At 50.1% G+C, this 18,386-nt stretch overlaps 3 protein-coding genes across 4 annotated transcripts in view; all 3 read right to left on the bottom strand.

The window, feature by feature from the left end:
• Positions 1-463: 463 nt before the first annotated feature.
• ly6pge (lymphocyte antigen 6 family member pge) lies at positions 464-2,113 on the bottom strand. The gene is made up of 3 exons (XM_056609879.1): positions 1,651-2,113; positions 1,289-1,405; positions 464-654 (listed from the first exon to the last, which is right to left on the bottom strand). Exons 1-3 carry the CDS (start codon positions 1,652-1,654, stop codon positions 464-466), a joined length of 312 nt encoding a protein of 103 aa, XP_056465854.1. The 5' UTR covers positions 1,655-2,113.
• A 1,225-nt stretch (positions 2,114-3,338) lies between these two features.
• tacc2 (transforming, acidic coiled-coil containing protein 2) lies at positions 3,339-18,323 on the bottom strand. 2 transcript variants are annotated; one of them, XM_056609337.1, is made up of 14 exons: positions 17,744-18,323; positions 16,777-16,834; positions 16,312-16,507; positions 15,495-15,544; positions 15,291-15,400; positions 14,535-14,688; positions 13,904-14,041; positions 10,200-10,343; positions 9,295-9,371; positions 8,268-8,311; positions 6,647-6,807; positions 6,175-6,281; positions 5,357-5,477; positions 3,339-4,817 (listed from the first exon to the last, which is right to left on the bottom strand). In XM_056609337.1, exons 1-14 carry the CDS (start codon positions 18,163-18,165, stop codon positions 4,752-4,754), a joined length of 1,848 nt encoding a protein of 615 aa, XP_056465312.1. In that variant the 5' UTR covers positions 18,166-18,323; the 3' UTR covers positions 3,339-4,751. The 2 variants fall into 2 exon arrangements, with proteins under 2 accessions (XP_056465312.1, XP_056465313.1); XM_056609338.1 differs by lacking the exon at positions 13,904-14,041 and having other exon boundaries at positions 17,744-18,263.
• LOC130404929 (histone-lysine N-methyltransferase 2D-like) overlaps positions 18,258-18,386 on the bottom strand; it is a 38,078-nt gene continuing 37,949 nt past the window's right edge. Inside the window, exon 9 of the mRNA XM_056609878.1 lies at positions 18,258-18,351. Within this exon, the coding sequence (XP_056465853.1) occupies positions 18,258-18,351 (94 nt within the window). The remainder of the gene's footprint in view (positions 18,352-18,386) is intronic.

The following is an 18,386-nucleotide window of genomic DNA, read 5'->3' as shown; positions in this document are numbered from 1 at the left end:
TTAGTCTTAGTGGTAGTAGTATTAGTCTTAGTGGTAGTAGTACTAGTAGTAGTAGTAGTGGCAGAAGTACTGGCAGTTGTAGTAGTCTTGATGGTAGTAGTACTAGTAGCAGTAGTAGAAGTACTGCCAGTAGTAGTATTAGTTGTAGTGTAGTAGTAGTAGAAGTGGTAGAAGTACTGGCAGTACTAGTAGTCTTAGTAGTAGTACATTAGAAGTACTGGACGTAGTAGTAGTAGTAGTATTAGTAGTAGTTGTGGTAAAAGTACTGGCAGTACTAATAGTCTCAGTAGTAGTAGTAGTGGTAGCAGTAGTGGTGGTAGTGGTGCTAGTGGTGGTGGTGGTGGTGGTGGTGGTGGTGGTAGTGGTGGTGGTGGTGGTAGTGGTGGTGGTGGTGGTGGTAGTGGTGGTGGTGGTAGTGGTGGTGGTGGTGGTGGTGGTGGTAGTGGTGTTATCGGCGTTGCGGTCAGGCCACCCGAGGGAGCACCACGGCCAGAGACAGCAGCAGAAAGCTGAGGGCGGGCGGCGCGGCGGCCACGCCCGTGACGTTGCAGTCGTCGCCGTAGCAACAGTGGACCCTGACCCCCGGGGAGCGGTAGCCCTGGCTGTTGGCCTGGCTGCAGAAGGCCTTGTAGGAGCAGGTCTTCATCACCCCGCCTGTGGGAGCGAGCAAGCAAGCACCACAGAAGAAGCACATCGGTGGCTGACCATCATTTAGTCTAGACTAAAGCCACCCGTTAAACGGGTTCAGTCCGTTTAAGGACCAAACTCGAATTGAGGCCAGTGCCCGGGATTAATGATGAGAGGCTAGTGGGGGGGTGGGTGAGGGGGCGGGGGTGATTTGGTGGGCAGGGGATACGCTGAGCGCTACAAACACTTTCCTAATTAATGAAATCGACCGAGTGGAGGCTGAGAATCTCCTAATTTCCCCGAAAGACCCAGACACCCCTCTGGTCTGCCATGGGATACCAGACAGAGCACACATACTCTCTCACACACACACACACACACACACACACACACACACACACACACACACACACACACACACACACACACACACACACACACACACACACACACACACACACACACACACACACACACCTAACCCCCCCCCCCACTGAGTTAAAGTGAGACTCATTACCGGTTCATCCACTATCTCTTTTACTAATGCATTGTAATTAATTGATTGGTTGATTTAATGTATGCCATGAACTGTATCAACAGGAAAGCCATTAATTAAAGTAGAAGGGTGAAAAAACAGTGCTCCGCTGTGTGTTGGACTCACTGTCATGGCCCAGTACCACGGCACACGCGTCAGAGAAGCTGGGACAGATCTTGGAGCCTTGCCGGTTGCAGTCCTCATTGTTGGAGCCCATGCAGGTGTAGCATCTCAGGGACGCAGCTGGAGGAGAACAGCAGAGTCAGAGTGGAACGATCAGCCCACTTAGGTAAAACCAAGGAAGTAATTAACCGAGGAAAATATGACAAGGAATGAAAAAGTGTTGGTACAGGTGTTACGGAAATCTTCCTCGTCTTGATATTGATGACGTTGGGCTTGATTCTAAATAAATGGTTCGTGGCTGTGCGCCTCAAAAGCCCATTAAAAGCACATTACGAGCGGTTTCATTTCTGTGTATTGTTATTTACCCATCGTTCAACATTTCACTGATAACCATTAGAACGAGGAATACACGCGAAGATAGCGCTCGGCACCACTCAACCGTGGCCACTTCCGTGAGCGCCTCACGCCCTTTAGTCCCTTCCCTCCTCCAGAGACCAAACACCGTCCGAGCCCCGCCGCTGCCCTTTGGAAACGTCTGTTTTACAGTTCGAAAACCTTCCCTCTCCGTCTATAAATAAGCTCTCTTAAAAAACACCCTTTCGTGATCTTTATGGAGGGGATCAACACAAGTGTTTACAGGCTAGCTCACAGGGAGCACTCCAAAGCCCTCCCCCGCCGTCCATCTCCCGGTCCGACCAACAACGTGAGACTCTTTGACCTCCTTTTATCTCCCACTCAGAAGTGGGGAAGGGAAGGGACGGAAGCTTCTGGTCTTCAAGATTAGCTCAGACCAGAACGGTGAACTTTTAAAATCAAACAGAAAATAAAAGCGCCAACCCTTCAGGGACGCTATGTCCAATAATGGGTTTCTCGAAGAAACAACAAAATAAAAAGATTATATATATATATATATAATCTTTTTTTTATATATATATTTTATATATGTATGGATAATATTTATAGGCTGAGCATCATATATATTACAATAATCACATGTTATTATAATCCATGATGTAGAATAACAATTATCGGTATTGTTATTAAATAAAATGAAATCCTGAAATTATATTTAATAATTAATTATGTGTGTTTCCATCTGAACAACCTCTGATTCCGGAGGTGCCTGCGCAAAGATGAAAAACTAATAACAATTCCATCCATATTATTGATCGAAACGAATATCTCCCAACATCTAAACAGAAATAGAACTGGATTAAACTCAACAGGTAGCACACGTTTGCTTCTTTGAAATCAAGCTCTTAAGTAATTGAAAGGTTATATTGGGATTTTGAGGTGTCTCTTTAGTTCAGGAAAACGATCAGATTTACTTTTCTCAGAATTCTGAGTTAATTAACTCATTCATTAAGAGAAACAAAGCATCATTGTTTTCTCCATTCAACTTTTCTCAGAACTCAGAGATAATTATGTCTTTAATTCAGAAAAACATGACCAGAATTAATTTCTTAAATGATTGCATTACGTTTCTGTAGAAATCAAATGTTTTTTTTAAAAGGATAAATTAAACTAAAGGATTAACTCAATGTTTAATACAACCTACATTAAATCAAAAATCGAAAATCAAGATAGGTCAACTGTTTCATAAGAAGAGAGTTCCCCCGTTACAGTCTATGGGAGTCACAGATGGTGACACCATGTCTGTATCACATGAATATAAAAACTTGTATCGATATCCATTAAAAAAGTAGAACATTTTAAAATACTTAAATTACAATGTAATTTAAAATACTTAAATTACATTGTAATTACATTACAAGTCAGGTTCTAGGATGGGGGGGGGGGAGAGGGGTGGGAATGTTGAATAAAGAGAAGCATCTCTTACTGTAGTCAGGCAGTAGAACCAAGGACAGAAGCAGCGCTACAGGCCAGCAGCGGACAGCCTTCATGTTGCCGAATTGGGTCCTTATGGGGTGTACTGCTCACACTATGAGAAGCAGGTTGTCGTCTCCATACACACGCCCTCTCTCCCCACCCTACCTGATCTTAATCTCAATGATCAGATGGGCTACAGCCCCCCCCCCCATCCCCCAGGGTCGTGACCTCAAGAGGGATTACCAGAACACACACAAATTGTGTTAATGTGGTGGTTAAGTGCAGCATCAGAAAGAGTGTGTAACTATACTGGACCTCACAGATGTCCTGAGCAGAACTTAGCAGAGCTTTCCTATCGTTCCATACATTCAGACACACAGGCATCAAACCAGCAAGAAACAAAATACAAAGATACAAGAAAGTCTGTTTTTCCTACCTTCTTAAATTTGATTTGAGATATGTTGTGATCGATCACAAATGTTTGTGAATGCTGTAGTGAGAGCTGTATTTTTTGAGAAATGACTCATGAATAGTTGATACATCCATCTTGTCGGGTGTAATGCGAGTAGAGTACATTAAAACGATACGCAACGTACACAGCAAAACAAATATCTCTCACAACAGCCTTCAATTTAGGCCATCATCTCCCCAAAATAGCAGTGAAACAACAGCCGCTCAGGGTGTAGAAACGGTCATCAGGACACATTTGGACGTCAAAGGAGCGCTGAAGGAACCCAGAGACGGAGCCAGTCGGTTGTTTTGCCATCCTTTATTGCACTTTGTAAGCAGATGCTGAACGGCGGTGGCGCCGAGAAGAGCCGGACTCCTCTCGGTGCATCACAACGGCCACAGCAGCAGGCTGTCGGACATTAAATGAAGTGACCCACGGCCACAACTGATGACAATTAAGTTAGCTTTATATCAAAATAAAATCCCACGTTTTCATCAAGAGCTAAGGGGACAAAGTAAGCGCGGGGAGTATCTACAAGGAAACGACAAAGAAAGCATTGGTGGGTTTGTTTTATACGACGGAACGGTATCAAAAATGCAAGTGAGCGTTATCAATCATGGAAACTCTCTATTTACAAACATCTCACATGCGATAAGCTACTGTGATCTTTTATATATTTTCATTACTAGTATATAAGCCAACGTGTAACCAATCAAAACTAAGTCATATACAGGACATATGCTGCCTGCCGACATTTATATTGAACTCTCTTCTATTAAGAACAAACAACAGCAGGATTAAGTTTACAGTCTTGTCCATCAGTGGCTGTCATGGCAACGTTACATTTCATCCCACTCTCTCTCTCTATCTCTATCACACACACACTCTCTCTCTTGCAGTCATTCCAACACAGCAACACAGCATTCACCCACAGGTAAGCTCACGCACGCACACATGATATGTTGTGTGCGCAAGCACATGAATCCACACCCTTAGTTACAGTAAAACCACATTGACACAAGTGTGGGGTGGGTGGGTACAGAGGGAGCCATGGTAGGCAAAGTCTGGAAGCGAGGTGGGCACGACGTGAGACCCCTCGTCTGGGGCTGAGATGGCGCCTTCTGCTCTTTTGGATAAAGTTTGGCGTTCTGCTGGCTCCCCCTGGGAGATGGGGCGTGGCCACTGCTAACTCCGCCCCATTTTGGCGATGAGCTCGTCACAGATCTTCGTCAACTCCTCGATTTCTCGGTTCTGTTGTGGAAAAGAAACGACGCGAAAGACGACTTAGATATCCTTAGACTGAGACAAAACACATTGCAAGGGGGGGGGGGCAAAACTCACCTACAGCAGATTTTTTCGTGGCGTTTTCTAGGGGCGTGACGATATTTAGTTCAACAAAATATTGCGATATTAAAACGTGACGAAATGCGTTGTTGAGACAATTTTTTTTTCCAGATATAATTTTACTATTATTATGATCATTATTTTTTTTGTCACCACCCTAGCGTTTTCATATTATCCAGTACAGCTGAGGTGTATTATTTTATCAGTTTAAGTTTATAACTGACAACACCGTTTAAGGTAGAACAGTTACTGATGAATGACTGTTCAAGGCTTCCGTGGGGTCAAACTCATTTGTTACACTTAAACACAGTGCCGGTCTACAATCTTAAATTAATTCAATTGTATTTTTTGGCTCCCCTTCATGTAGTGGATGAACGAACAACACGATAAGGTAACAAGGGATGCGACATCATGATGATAACCTAACCGCGGGCGCCATGACTGACCTTCTGTTCCAAGGTGCGCTCCAGAGAGTCCACCTTCATCTGCTCCTTCCTCAGGCTGGCCGCGCACGCCGCCTGCTCCTGCTTGGCTTTGCAGCGCACCTGGGCGATGTCCGAGTTGGCTCTAGAGACACACACACACACACACACACACACACACACACACACACACACACACACACACACACACACACACACACACACACACACACACACACACACACACACACACACACACACACACACACAAAGAGACATACACACAGACACACACACAGAGACATACACACAAACACACACACAAACAAGTTTAGAAAGATTTTGGGGCCGGCTAACTCTGCAAGTCACCCACTCAAAAACACTGTGCATAGCAAGTATACCAGACTGTGTTCATTTGCTACATGTTCAACCTCCTACCCCTTCAAATGTCCAAAAAAATTAAGTTTCAAATAGATTTTAAAAAGTAAGTAATTACAACCATGAATATGAAGAAAATCTGTAGCGAAAAATAATGGATAATTCTTTTGACCAATTAAACTACGCAACGCTCCATGTATAGATGAGAGACAGGATGAGGGACAGGGAGGAGGACAGGGAGAAGGACAGGGAGAAGGACAGGGAGAAGGACAGGGAGAGGGACAGGGAGAGGGACAGGGAGAGGGACAGGGAGAAGGCCAGGGAGAAGGCCAGGGAGAGGGACATGGAGAGGGACAGGGAGAGGGACAGGGAGAAGGACAGGGAGAAGGACAGGGAGAAGGACAGGGAGAGGGACAGGGAGGAGGACAGGGAGAGGGACAGGGAGAGGGACCGAGGAGACCCACCTGTCCAGCTTCTCCTCTGCGTGGATCTTCAGGGCCTGGTACCGCTGCTCCTCCCGCCGCACCCGGGAGAGGTACTCCTGGGCACACTTCTTCAGGACCTCCTCGTTCTGCAGAGGGGACGGAGGCGTAAGAAAACCCGTTCATTCACCGCCGTCTTCAAGTGCAGAGCATTAACAGATTGAGTTATGGGTACAGTTGTTTATGCTAGCAATTGGTGTGCGTTTGTGTGTGTCTGTATGTGTGCGTGTGTGTACTTATGTCTATTTGTGTGCATGCAGGCTTTTGGTTAACGTGCATGGTTGTACTTAAGTGTGTGTCTGTTTGCAGGTGTGTGCGTGCGTATGTGTGTATACCTGTGTGTGCGTGCGTTTGTGTGTATACCTGTGTGTGCGTGCGTTTGTGTGTATACCTGTGTGTATACCTGTGTGTGTGTGTGTGTGTGTGTGTGTGTGTGTGTGTGTGTGGTGGTCACCTTGCGGAAGCCCTCCAGCACGTCTTTCATCTTCTCGTAGCGGCGGAAGAGCTCGGCCAGAGACTTCTCCACGGAGTTGAGGTCGGACAGCGCCTGGTCCTTCTCTATGATCAGCGCCTGGATGGTGTGGTGGGACAGGGACTTCTCCTTCTGCTCATCCTCTGGGGGGGGGGGCGGGGGGGGGGGACACACACACACATACAAAGTCAGAACACAAATGGAAAAAACTTACGTTTGCACCAGAGAGTACATAGTACACACACGCGCTGAGTACTACTACACACCATCAAACACACACACACATCACCACATGCACACACACACACACACACACACACAAGCACAGATGTGCACCAAACACATCGACGCACACACACATACATTTGTAAACGCACAAACACACACAAGGATACACACACATGAGGTAACAGTGGAAGGTGTATGTGTTATTTGGGTAAATGGATATGTGACCTCCACAAGGTACCAGAATACATATGTGGATATGTATGAATGGTTGTTTCTGAATGGTGCACTTCCACACTTCACGACACAGTTGTTAAACCTAAAGGGGCATGCAGAGTGAGTACTTCATGTAAGCAACGGCGGGGTAGATCATAAATAACTAATAAGATCAAAATGTCCTTCCGTCGCTCTCCTTTAAAGTGGTGACATAGATCTCTTGCTGAAAAGGTCTTTGACGATGAGAAGAGACAAGAAGGAAACAAGACAAATGGAGAACGACAAACAAAATGGTGTGCGTCTGCGCTCCGCTGAGTGACGGACGGACGGATGCGGACGGACAGGAGAAAAAAAGTGAAGCAAGCGTCTGCGCAACTTACCTGGCATGCCTGATAAGGGGGGAAGAAGGCGAGAAGGTGGGGGTTTCAAATTGAAAGAAGCAAAATGGGAGCAGAACAGAAAAAACAAGGGACCGTGTTAAAAGTCAAGCCGGGGGTGGGGGAGGGGGGGGGGGGACGCACAGGGGATCGTGAGAAGGGGCCCACGAAGGCACGTGAGGAACACAAGCCTGACCAATGACAAGACAGGCAGAGCCGTCCCTGGCCGAGGTGGTCGTGGTTTAAAAAAAAAAAGGAATAAATAAGAGATAAGATGCAACCAGAGCAGAGAGGCGCCAGGGGTCAAAAGATGAGCAGAGCTGGAGACAAGGTCGGGCGTGAGCTCCAGAAGTAAAAAGAAAAAAGTAAAAAGAAAAAGAAAAACTGTAAAAAAAAAAAAAGAAAAAAAGAACAGCACGAAAGCGGAAGTGAATTCTGGAGTGCCAAAAAGTGGACGAGATTCAGACCCGTAGGTCGTATCATCAACTGAAAACAACAGGAAGCAAGTACACAAACATCCCAATTGGCTAGTATAAGACCAGCAGAACCCCAGCAGCTATCAGGTATCGAAGGTAAACAAACGGGTTAATGGGTTAGGGCACGCAAAGTTCACAAGTATTCCTGTTGGTCATAACGCAACATGAATAATGTGTGTTTGTATGCGTGTTTGTGTGTATGTTGCTATGCCCGGCCTTTGAGTGTGCTTGGTGCGAAAGTGTTTCAGGAGGGAGGCGTGAGAGCTCTTAAAGTGTTGCCTTCTGCTGAACCGGAAGGATTCCACTCACCTATCATCTGAGCAATGGTCTTCTCATACTCTGCAACAATTCTCCTACGAAACAAGAGAGGAGGGTGAGGGGGACGGGGGACGGGGGGGGAGATGTTAATGCATCACTCAACACTGTGTGAATAAACCAGTATCCACGTCACGCATTGCCTAGGGTAAAGACATAACTCAAGGCGTCTCTGCGGATATTCTTTAATTGGCTCGTTTTTAATCGTACATCTGTTGAACTCAAAACCTCTAAGCTCTAAACAGTCTTTACTGTTTACAACCCTCTGTAATTGCTGCAGGTTCTACTGCGTGCTAAGCCAACCAACAGGGCCCGTTGGTAAGTTGTGTTTGTTCCAGAGCAGGTTGCGAGCAAGAGGAAAAGAGGCTTTATAAGCTCCTCAGTCCCTTCCCTAACCTGAGCCTAATCAGCCTAACAACGTAAGCTCTGTCTTATTCCACACGCGCCACAGTGCGGCCAGCTGGACCTCCCCCCTCACACCCCAGAACCTGCTGAAAGAGAAGGAACACTAAAATAGGCCGGTCTGCCGTGGCCCGCTTCTTAGAAGTTATTCCTCATCCTTGAACGAAACGCTGAGTCGGGGACTTTGGAGCGTAGGCATTAAACCCGAGTTAAACTTTGTGCAAAAGACGTGTTTAAGCTCTTCAAACAAACACAGTGAATAGAATACCCAAAGTAATCCTCTACATATATTGCAAACGATTGTCTCGTTATACAACAAAGACAGCAGTGGCAAACAAACGCATAATCGCGTTCAGCCGATATCGTCTTTGGCTTCAGGCTCAACAGATTGTCCTCCGCCAGTTAAGAGATGGACTTCTTTAATTGGCTCTTCAACAGGTAATCACCCTGGGCTCTTTGAGCATGCTAAACCAGTTGACAGGTAAATCAACCTCAGTGGGCGGGAACTCAAGCATGGCTGACCACGAATCAGGTCGTAGCTGGCAGGTCAACTATAGGTCGTTGCGGTGGTTTTTGAAAATGTGGGCGGGACCTTAGAGCACGTGCGGATGCCACTCACCTCATCTCCACCACTTCCTGTCGGCTCTCCTCGTACTTCCTCTGCCATTCTATGACCTCCTTCTCTTTTGTGATCACCTGACGAGGGGAGGAGGACGCGGAAAAACGTGTGAGGTGGAGTCACAGGAGTCTGGTGTGTCTGTGTGTGTGCAGTGTGTGTGCAGTGTGTGTGTGTGTGTCTGTGTGCCTGTGTGTGTGTCTGTGTGTGTGTGCAGTGTGTGTGTGTGTCTGTGTGCCTGTGTGTGTGTCTGTGTGTATGTGCAGTGTGTGTGTGTGTGTCTGGGTCTGTGTGTCTGTGTTTCTGTGTGTGTGTGTCTGTGTGTGTGTGCGCCTGTGTGTGTCTGTGTGTGTGCGCAGTGTGTGTGTGTCTGCGTCTGTGTGTCTGTGTGCCTGTACAGTGTGTGTGTGTGTCTGCGTCTGTGTGTGTGTGTGTGTGTGTCTGTCTGTGTGGCTGTCTGTGTGTCTGTCTGTGTGTCTGTCTGTGTGTCTGTCTGTGTGTGTGTGTCTGTGTGTCTGTCTGTGTGTGTGTGTCTGTCTGTGTGGCTGTCTGTGTGTCTGTCTGTGTGTCTGTCTGTGTGTCTGTCTGTGTGTGTGTGTCTGTGTGTCTGTCTGTGTGTGTGTGTCTGTCTGTGTGGCTGTCTGTGTGGCTGTCTGTGTGGCTGTCTGTGTGGCTGTCTGTGTGGCTGTCTGTGTGGCTGTGTGTGTGTGTCTGTGTGTGTCTGTGTGTGTCTGTCTGTGTGTCTGTCTGTGTGTCTGTCTGTGTGTCTGTGTGTGTGTGTGTCTGTGTGTCTGTCTGTGCGTGTCTGTCTGTGTGGCTGTCTGTGTGGCTGTCTGTGTGGCTGTCTGTGTGGCTGTCTGTGTGGCTGTCTGTGTGGCGGTCTGTGTGTGTGTCTGTGAGGTGGGCACCTCGTCTCTGGCTATGACCAGGGACTGGTCCAGGTCTCGGGGGAGGTACGGGCTGGCCTCCTCGCTGTAGCCCGTGGACGGGGTGCGGGTGTACAGGGAACCCTTGGACACCACGCTCTCCATCGGCGATGTGACTTCCCTCTGCTGCTCCCGGGGGTCAGGGGGGGGGGGGGGGGGGGGGGGAGAGGAGGAGGAGAGGGAGGAAAGGAAACATGTGGGGGTCAAGACGGCTGAGCTAGGGGCAGCAGCCGGAGGGAGACCGGACCTTCCAGGGCCCGTCCAAAGAACAGAGAACCACACCAACCGCAAGGAAGCATCAAACCACGTCAACTCCTACTACTACTACTACTGCTACCACCAGGATACACCCCACACAGCAAACCACCGCGATGCAAATGGCACAGGCTCGTGATGCTCCTGAAGACTTAGCCTGCTGGGACATGATTGGATGAAGCAGTCTTCAAATACCACAGTAGCTGGTGCGCTAATTCTGTCGCACAGCAGAGTGCTGAGGAAGATAAACTGATTGTCTTAGTAGCTGGGATATGATTGGTGCGGATGATAAACTGCTCGTCTTAGCAGCTGAGATATGATTGGTGCTGGTGATTAACTGCTGGGATATGATTGGTGCTGATGATAAATTGCTGGTCTTAGCAGCTGAGATATGATTGGTGCTGATAATAAACTGCTCGTTTCAGTGGCTTGAATGGGATTGGGTCCAGGCAAGGAAGAGGGAGGAGGAAGGCTTGGTAGAGTGCAAACAGCGTTATATACAGTTTAAAGGGGATGACACAGCACTGGGCAGCACGGGAGACAGGTGCTAGGCTCGTGTTAAGAGGTACACGTCACAACAGGAACTGTTTCCTTCTACTGGTCAAAGATGTGGGGCTTGGGGTATAACGACGGCCTGGGGCTGGCGGTCGCCTGACGCGTTCTTCGGATTTATCTCTGGAAGGACCCCCGTTTTGCGACGGGAACATTTTGATGGACGTCCCAATTAAAGCACACAGGACAGAACGCCCTTGGAAATGTATTTCCACTGAGGCTTTGCCTGGCGTGTCACGAGGAAAACATACAGCAGTCTCTGGTAGTCTTGTACTAACACACACTTTAACTCATGAAGGGCATTTCATCATCGATCCAAGAGGAGGCATAAAGATGGATTTAATAGAATGTGTGTATTTGTGTATGGGTTTGTGTCTATATTCACATGCTTCATGTTTGTTGCAGATGGGAAAGAGATGGTGCTCCTTTAAGACATAGAACAGAGTGAAACGAGGATAGAGTGTTTGGTCTTGAGCATTAATGGCTGCTCTATACAGAGGATCTAAAGAAAGAGATGGAGGTTTAGGGCCAAGGACACTCAACAGTTCCCTTTCTGGAACCAGAGAGACTTGAGGCACCCTTCATAAACCAAAGTGCCTCAAACCAAAAAGATGAATGATTGGTAAAGCTCCTTTGTAGCACGGTTCTCAAGGTAGCATGTTGGGAGAGCCTCTTCACTAGCTGTTACACAAATAAACACAGACATCTGTGGGGTCGATGTTGGCTATGGACAGTGGATAGTTAAGAAGGACTTGGGCGAGAAATAGTGGAATACTGTGGCATAAGAACGTGCGCATTGAGATAAACAAGAAGACCAGCAGGTTGTTTCCAGGGAAGACGTAAAGCAACGGAACAAACTTGGGGACGCTAGATGAAGTGAATCCATGACCAACGACTTTCAGAGGAAGGGAGACGATGGTGACAGGTGATAGACTATGGAGGGCAAACATCCTAGAGGTTTGAGGAAGAACCTGGATCTTAGGTCTTACATCTACATTTTAGGATTATTAAGTAGTTCAAGGGGGGGTCTACCACAAGTTAAATGACTGCATAGAGGACCTCCCTACCGGGGCTACGACACTACTCTCGTCTTACTTTCAGCAGGGGGGAACCGTTGATGTTCCACCTCCGTTTGCTGGGCTTCTTGAGGCGCGACTGTGAGGGTCGGAAGAATAGCGTGAGACACGGGACAGCCAAGGGACGACTAGGGGGGGGAACCGAGGGACGACCACGGGACAACCAAGGGACGACCACGGGACAACCAAGGGACGACCACGGGACAACCAAGGGACGACCATGGGACAACCAAGGGACGACCAGAGGACAACCAAGGGACGACTAGGGGGGGAACCAAGGGACGACCACGGAACAACCAAGGGACGACCAGAGGACAACCAAGGGACGACTAGGGGGGGAACCAAGGGACGACCACGGAACAACCAAGGGACGACCACGGGACAACCAAGGGACGACCATGGGACAACCAAGGGACGACCATGGGACAACCAAGGGGGAGACTATAGGACGACCACTGGCGGACCAAGGGAGGACCAGGAGGGGACCAAGGGAGGACCTTGCTCCGAGATCGGGTTTGATTAGTGGACGGGTTTGATTGTCCTCGCTGTGTTCTGAGTCCAAGCACCTGACGCCAACAAACTCGCACGTGTTGAATCCTGAACTCTGTGTGTGAGTGTCTATTAGTGCGGTTAGGTCGGGAGGCTGCATCTGCCTAGTCCACCGCGAGAGCGGCGTCCGACAGAGCGATGGCGACTGCTTGTCCGAAGTGGCCGGGTCACATTGGTGCCCGTCTCGCTACGAGCCGACGTGCATAGTGGCCCCGGAGGCCGGGCTCTGGGGTATCTGGAGCAGGGTCGATCCAGGAGGGCTCTCAGCTAGGGGTAGGGAGGGGTGGGGCGGGGGTAAAGCCATGTTAGAGATGCGGTTATGTGGGGGGGCTGAGGAGGGGGGAGGGGGAGGGGGGTGGGGAGAGTCGATGTAGCGGTACAGCCACCGTGTGGTTGATAAGGGCCACGGGATCCCAGCCACACTCAAAGGGTTTTGGAGTGTTTTGGATCAGGGGTGGGGGTGGGGGTGGGGGTGGGGGAGGGGGGGGGAGGCAGGCCGGAACACACACACACACACACACACACACTCATGCTGCCACGCTGCAGCTCATGCACACACGCTGGTGCCCACACGCACGTGCGCACACAAGCACACACACTTCCTTAAATTACAGTTCAGGTGACATCGCCTCGGATGTCACGGATACGTGCAACCGTTGTGCACGCGCGCGCACACACGCAAAAGGCAAACGCACACACACGCACACACACACACGCAGGTGCAGGCTGACTCAGCGCAGTACCTGGGGGGTTACAGTGGAGAGGGAGGGGCACTGGGAGATGTGCGTGGCTACCTGCAGAGCTTCTATCCGCAGGGCTGCCAGCACCAGTTCCTCCTGGGCCGTCCACACAATGGGGGGGGGGGGGGGGGGGGGGGGGGGGGGGGGGGGGGGGGGGCCGTCCACACAATGGGGGGGGGGGGGGGGGGGGGGGAGGGGGAGGAGTGACGGCCCAAGGATGTGAGAGCAGGGAAGGAGACACACACACACACACACAAACACACACAGACCAAAGTTGAGGCTGCGCGTCGACTCTCATTCCGCTGAGGTGAACACTAACGCAAAAACCTGCTCTTGAAATCAAAGTCTAAAAAATAGGACACACGTCTACAGCCAATTGAATAGTTAAAAAACCAAGGAAGTTTGAGGTAAAAGAGGGGGGGGGGGGGGGGGTGGAAGAAGACACACCAGAGCTAGGAGGTGGAGGAGGAGGTGGTGGAGGAGGCGGAGCTCCCCGTGAGGCCCGTGAACACACCTGTAATTTGAGGGCGAAGGCGTTGGGGTTGGTCTCGGCCAGGTCGGGCTCCAGGTAGCGTAGGGGGTCGTCGCACTGCGGCAGCCTGTCTAACAGGGCCGGGGCGGGGGGCGCCTCTGCAGGGCCCTGGCTAGGGGACTGCAGGGGCGCCGCCGGGGAGGGGAGGGGGGGGCAGAAGGCATGGAGAGGAGAGGGGGGGAGGAGGGGGAGGAGGGGGGAGGGTCAATATGGAAAAGCAAAGCGCTCTGGCTGTGTCGAATGGGGCCCCGTTGGTTTTTTGCCGGCGAGCTGGCCGCTATCAGGGGTGAGCGGTTAATGACGTTGTGTCGCCGGTGGCTGACTGAGTGAGTGAGTACACGTGGGGTCCGTTTTGTGATTCTCATTTGCCTCACGGTACAACACGTGTATTCTGTCTCCCCCTAGTGGTTAACAACGGTATGGCGCGACAGCTGAAATCAAACACAGATGATGACGGAATAGACAGACGCAATGATAATACCGACCCACATAGTACATATGTATATATATATATTTAACAATATACACCAACGGCGGCTAAACGGATCATCGTTTTGTCCACTGAGGTAGAAAACGCGTCGTGCACCCCCTGAGGGACCGTGTTGGGGGTCACCTGTTCGTCTCGGTCGGCGCTCCGCGTGCGACTGAGCGCCTCGCTCTCCCTCTTGCGGCCCTTGTCCCCCGCGGAGCCCTCGGGGCCGGGCCGGTGGCTGAGCACCGGCGTCTTCATGTCCGCCGAGATCTGAGCCTCCATCTCCTCGAAGCTCCTTCGGAGAGAAAGGGTCGCGAGAAGAGTAAAGTCAGTGACCGTGGGGTGAGGAAGAGAGAGAAAGCAGCAGGCGATGCGTGGAGGAACATTCATACAGCGCATGAAACATTTATGAAACTTTGAAACAGTTGACCGCTATAACAGTTGACCTGCATACTTCAAATTCTTCTCGAACAAGGGAGGGAACATATATGTGAATTAAGCTCAGTGTGGACATTTTAATTCCTTAACGGGAACATATTCTACCACCAGGTGCGAGTGCGATTAGCCCTCTAGCCAATCTGCGTCTTCTGACATCACCAGTGGGCGTGTCCACCTAGATGTGTGCTGGATAGACGAGCACCGTTTGCTTCAGTCCACTGGGTAGGCCGGTAGGCTGACCTATCCAGCACACATCTAGGTGGACACGCCCACTAGTGATGTCAGAAGACAAGAGATTTTCAAAACCGCTTGTAATGGCTAATCAGACTCACACCTGGTGGTATAATATGTCCCCTTTAAGTACCACTCTAGTTGCTAACATAAAAAGTGGACATCGACAAATGAACTGCCTGGCAGTAAGTATGTGGTTCCTAGGTGGGGGAGGGCTGAAGAACATACCCTGTGCAGGGAGAGTTGGGCTCTGACCCCATGGTACACGTGTTGTTGGTCAGACTGTCGGACACAGAGTCCAGCTTCAGATAAAGGGAGGGCTTCTTCACAGAGAGGGGCTGCAAGGAACGACGCAAAACACAAGCTTCAGAAACACATGAACATCCCGGGTACGAACTGAAAATTATGGCATTAAAAAAATATATACTCTACCGGCGTAGCAGAGCCGATCTTCTCCATGTACTCGATCTCATAGTCTGGCACTGAGGGGAGGGACGGAGAGGTGGAGGGAGGCAGGGAGAGAGAGACAAAAAGAGAAAGGAGAAACACATTTATTATAACTGCCAATGAGTTGGAGCGGTTGCAGGAGGGGGTTCTGGGACTCTGTGTGTGTGTGTGTGTGTGTGTGTGTCTCTACAACAGCGACTATCTGTCAGTGATTGACGGTTATTTTCCACGGCTGACCCAGATGGGTCGGGCTGCCTCTGGGCAGCACCGATGCGAGTGACCGCGGATTATTGGTGTACAACAAAATGTAATGTACAGATTGACTCGCTTTCACTGCCACGGAAAACCAAGCGACCGACGTGCTCCGACTCTGCGCTTCTACATTGGTTTCGGACGGACAGACAGACAGACGGACAGACAGACAGACAGACGGAAAGACAGACGGACAGACGGAAAGACAGTCAGACAGACGGAAAGACAGACAGACAGACGGAAAGACAGACAGACAGACGGAAAGAGAGACAGAAAGACGGAAAGAGACAGACAGACAGAAAGACAGACGGACAGACGGAAAGACAGATGGACAGACGGAAAGAGAGACAGACAGACGGAAAGACAGACAGACAGAGAGACAGAAAGAGAGACGGAAAGACAGCCAGACAGACAGACAGACGGAAAGACAGACGAAAATACAGACGGAAAGACAGTTGGAAAGACAGACAGACAGACAGACAGACAGAGACAGACACACACAGAGAGAGAGAGAGAGAGAGAGAGAGAGTCTTCCACGCTGCGGGCTTACCGTCGTCCTGGTGGGGGAGTCCGACCTCGCTGACGAAGGAGGACAGGTCGCTGGGCTGGGGGAAGTCCTGGCCGTCCGAGGTCAGGTCGCCGTCCTGCAGGGCGCTCCACTTGTGGCCGGTGGAGGAGGCCAGCTTCTCCTCGTCCGTGGCGTGCTCGTCCTGCGAGTGGAGGCCGTCGTCCCCGTCCGTGGACTCCTGCGCCGGGGAGGAGAGGAGACGGTTGAGCGCGGGGCGCGGGGAACACCGCCGCCAGGGTTGGCGGTTCGATCCCCGCTCGGACCGACGACGCTGAAGACGTTTATTGGCCCAAACTTTGGGGAAACGCTTGCGTTTTTTGATGGCATTTTTTAATGATTATTGTTATTCGAATAATAATCTTTATAACTGTTATTAGGTAAGGGCACAGGTTAGTACACAGGTCCGGTAGACACAGCAGACACGGGAGAGTATTCAAATAAGGTCACCTGTGATGGTTCACTGGTGGGGGATTTCTTCGGGGATCTCTTCACTCTGAACGTGTTACTGAAAGGAAAGTCGAAATACATCAGCACACAACCAATACATCAGCACACAACCAATATAATTTCAATATGATATCGGTACTTATTCTAAGATCCAACTGCTACAGCTCTAGCTATTGACTTAAACTAAAACTTTCCAAAGGTGATTTGGAGCATTTTAGATTTATATATTTACAAATAAAATCACACACTGAAAGACAGTCAGACAGTTTCGGGCTTTAGTTAGGAATGAGTGTCATTTCTTAGCCAATGATATATTTAAATAATAAAAATGTAGAATACAAATGTGTTATTTTATCAATGCAGTTAGTGGAAGGAAGGAAGGAAGGAAGGAAGACTACTGATGGGGCACATAATATACTACTTTAATATTCCAGTGTAATTATCTTCTATATTGAATCAATCTATTTCCCTATCACCACCACTAAGTGCCACATTTCCAGGGGGCGAATTTGATAAAAAAAATAGGTAAAAAGTAATCAAAATATGTAAAAGCAAAATAAGGAATACTTCTATTCTCTTAACCTTAATCATATGGAAACTCCCAGAGGAAGTGGTGGAAATGAGTCACATGACAGGGTAGCCATGACTGAAGGGCATGCTGGTATTACAGGGAGTCTAAATTAGGGGTCAACTGATGGATGCTTGCAAGTCTCCCCTGTACTTACAACAGACAACAAAGGGAGGATACACCCTTGGACTTCCTGCGACACACAGCAAATACACACACAGAGAGACAGAGAGACAGACAAGAGGACGCTGGCACGATAGACGGACAAAAGTGTATGTGGTACAAACACAAAAACCCGTACACTCGCAATCGGTTAATCGACGCACAAAAGAAGTGACAGACCAAGCCACGAGCCGCCCGTACGTGCAGTTCAGCGACAATCATTCCGACGACACTTACCTTTTTATCGGAGTTCTCTTCTTCTTGGCGGGCTTGTTCTGATTGTGATCCTCCAGCTCGCCGACGTTGTCGTTGTCCACGTCGTTGTCCACGACCGGCGCGCCGAAGGAGGCCGAGCCCTTGGGAGGCGAGGCGGCCATCTTGACGGAGGACTGGAACGGGTCCACGGAGTCGTCCAAGCTGCTGCCGTCAAAGTTCCCAGAGGGCCGGGAGAGCTCGGGGGAGTTGGGGATGGCCTTCTTGGTGTTGAAGGGGTCAAAGTTCGGGTCCTCCCACTTCTCGGGGTCAAACTTGTAGGACGCTTTGGGCACGGGGACGTCGTCCGCGGGGTCGTTGGGGCGCGCCGAGACCTCGTTGTCCAGCGGCTCCGTCTGGGCGGGCGGGGCCTTCTTCAGCCCCAGCTTGGGTCTCCTCAGGGGCATCTTGGCCCCCGGCTTCTTGCCCAGCTTCTTGGGGGGGGGGGACGCCCGCTTCGACGCCTCGCCGTTCTCCTCGGAGTAGTCGAACTCCAGCCTCACCGCCGGAGGCTTCTGCTGCTGCTGCTGCGGCCCCTCGGGGCGACCGACCGGCTCTGCTCGGGGGCCCGGGGCCTCCTCTCCGTGGGAGGGCTGCCGGGCGGGGAGGGGGGGGCTCCGCGGGGGCG

The sequence above is a fragment of the Gadus chalcogrammus genome, chromosome 15 (assembly GCF_026213295.1).
Source record: "Gadus chalcogrammus isolate NIFS_2021 chromosome 15, NIFS_Gcha_1.0, whole genome shotgun sequence".
NCBI lineage: Eukaryota > Metazoa > Chordata > Actinopteri > Gadiformes > Gadidae > Gadus > Gadus chalcogrammus.
This window is presented reverse-complemented; position numbering and strand designations above follow the sequence as displayed.

Coding starts and splice junctions, on each gene's coding strand:
- ly6pge (XM_056609879.1), bottom strand. Junction 655..1,288: donor CGTGGTACTGGGCCATGACA/GTGAGTCCAACA, acceptor TCGCTCCCACAG/GCGGGGTGATGAAGACCTGC.
- tacc2 (XM_056609337.1), bottom strand. CDS start 18,165: ATGCCCCTGAGGAGACCCAAGCTGGGGCTGAAGAAGGCCCCGCCCGCC. Junction 16,835..17,743: donor AAGAGAACTCCGATAAAAAG/GTAAGTGTCGTC, acceptor CTTTCCTTTCAG/TAACACGTTCAGAGTGAAGA. Junction 8,312..9,294: donor CAGGAAGTGGTGGAGATGAG/GTGAGTGGCATC, acceptor CTTGTTTCGTAG/GAGAATTGTTGCAGAGTATG.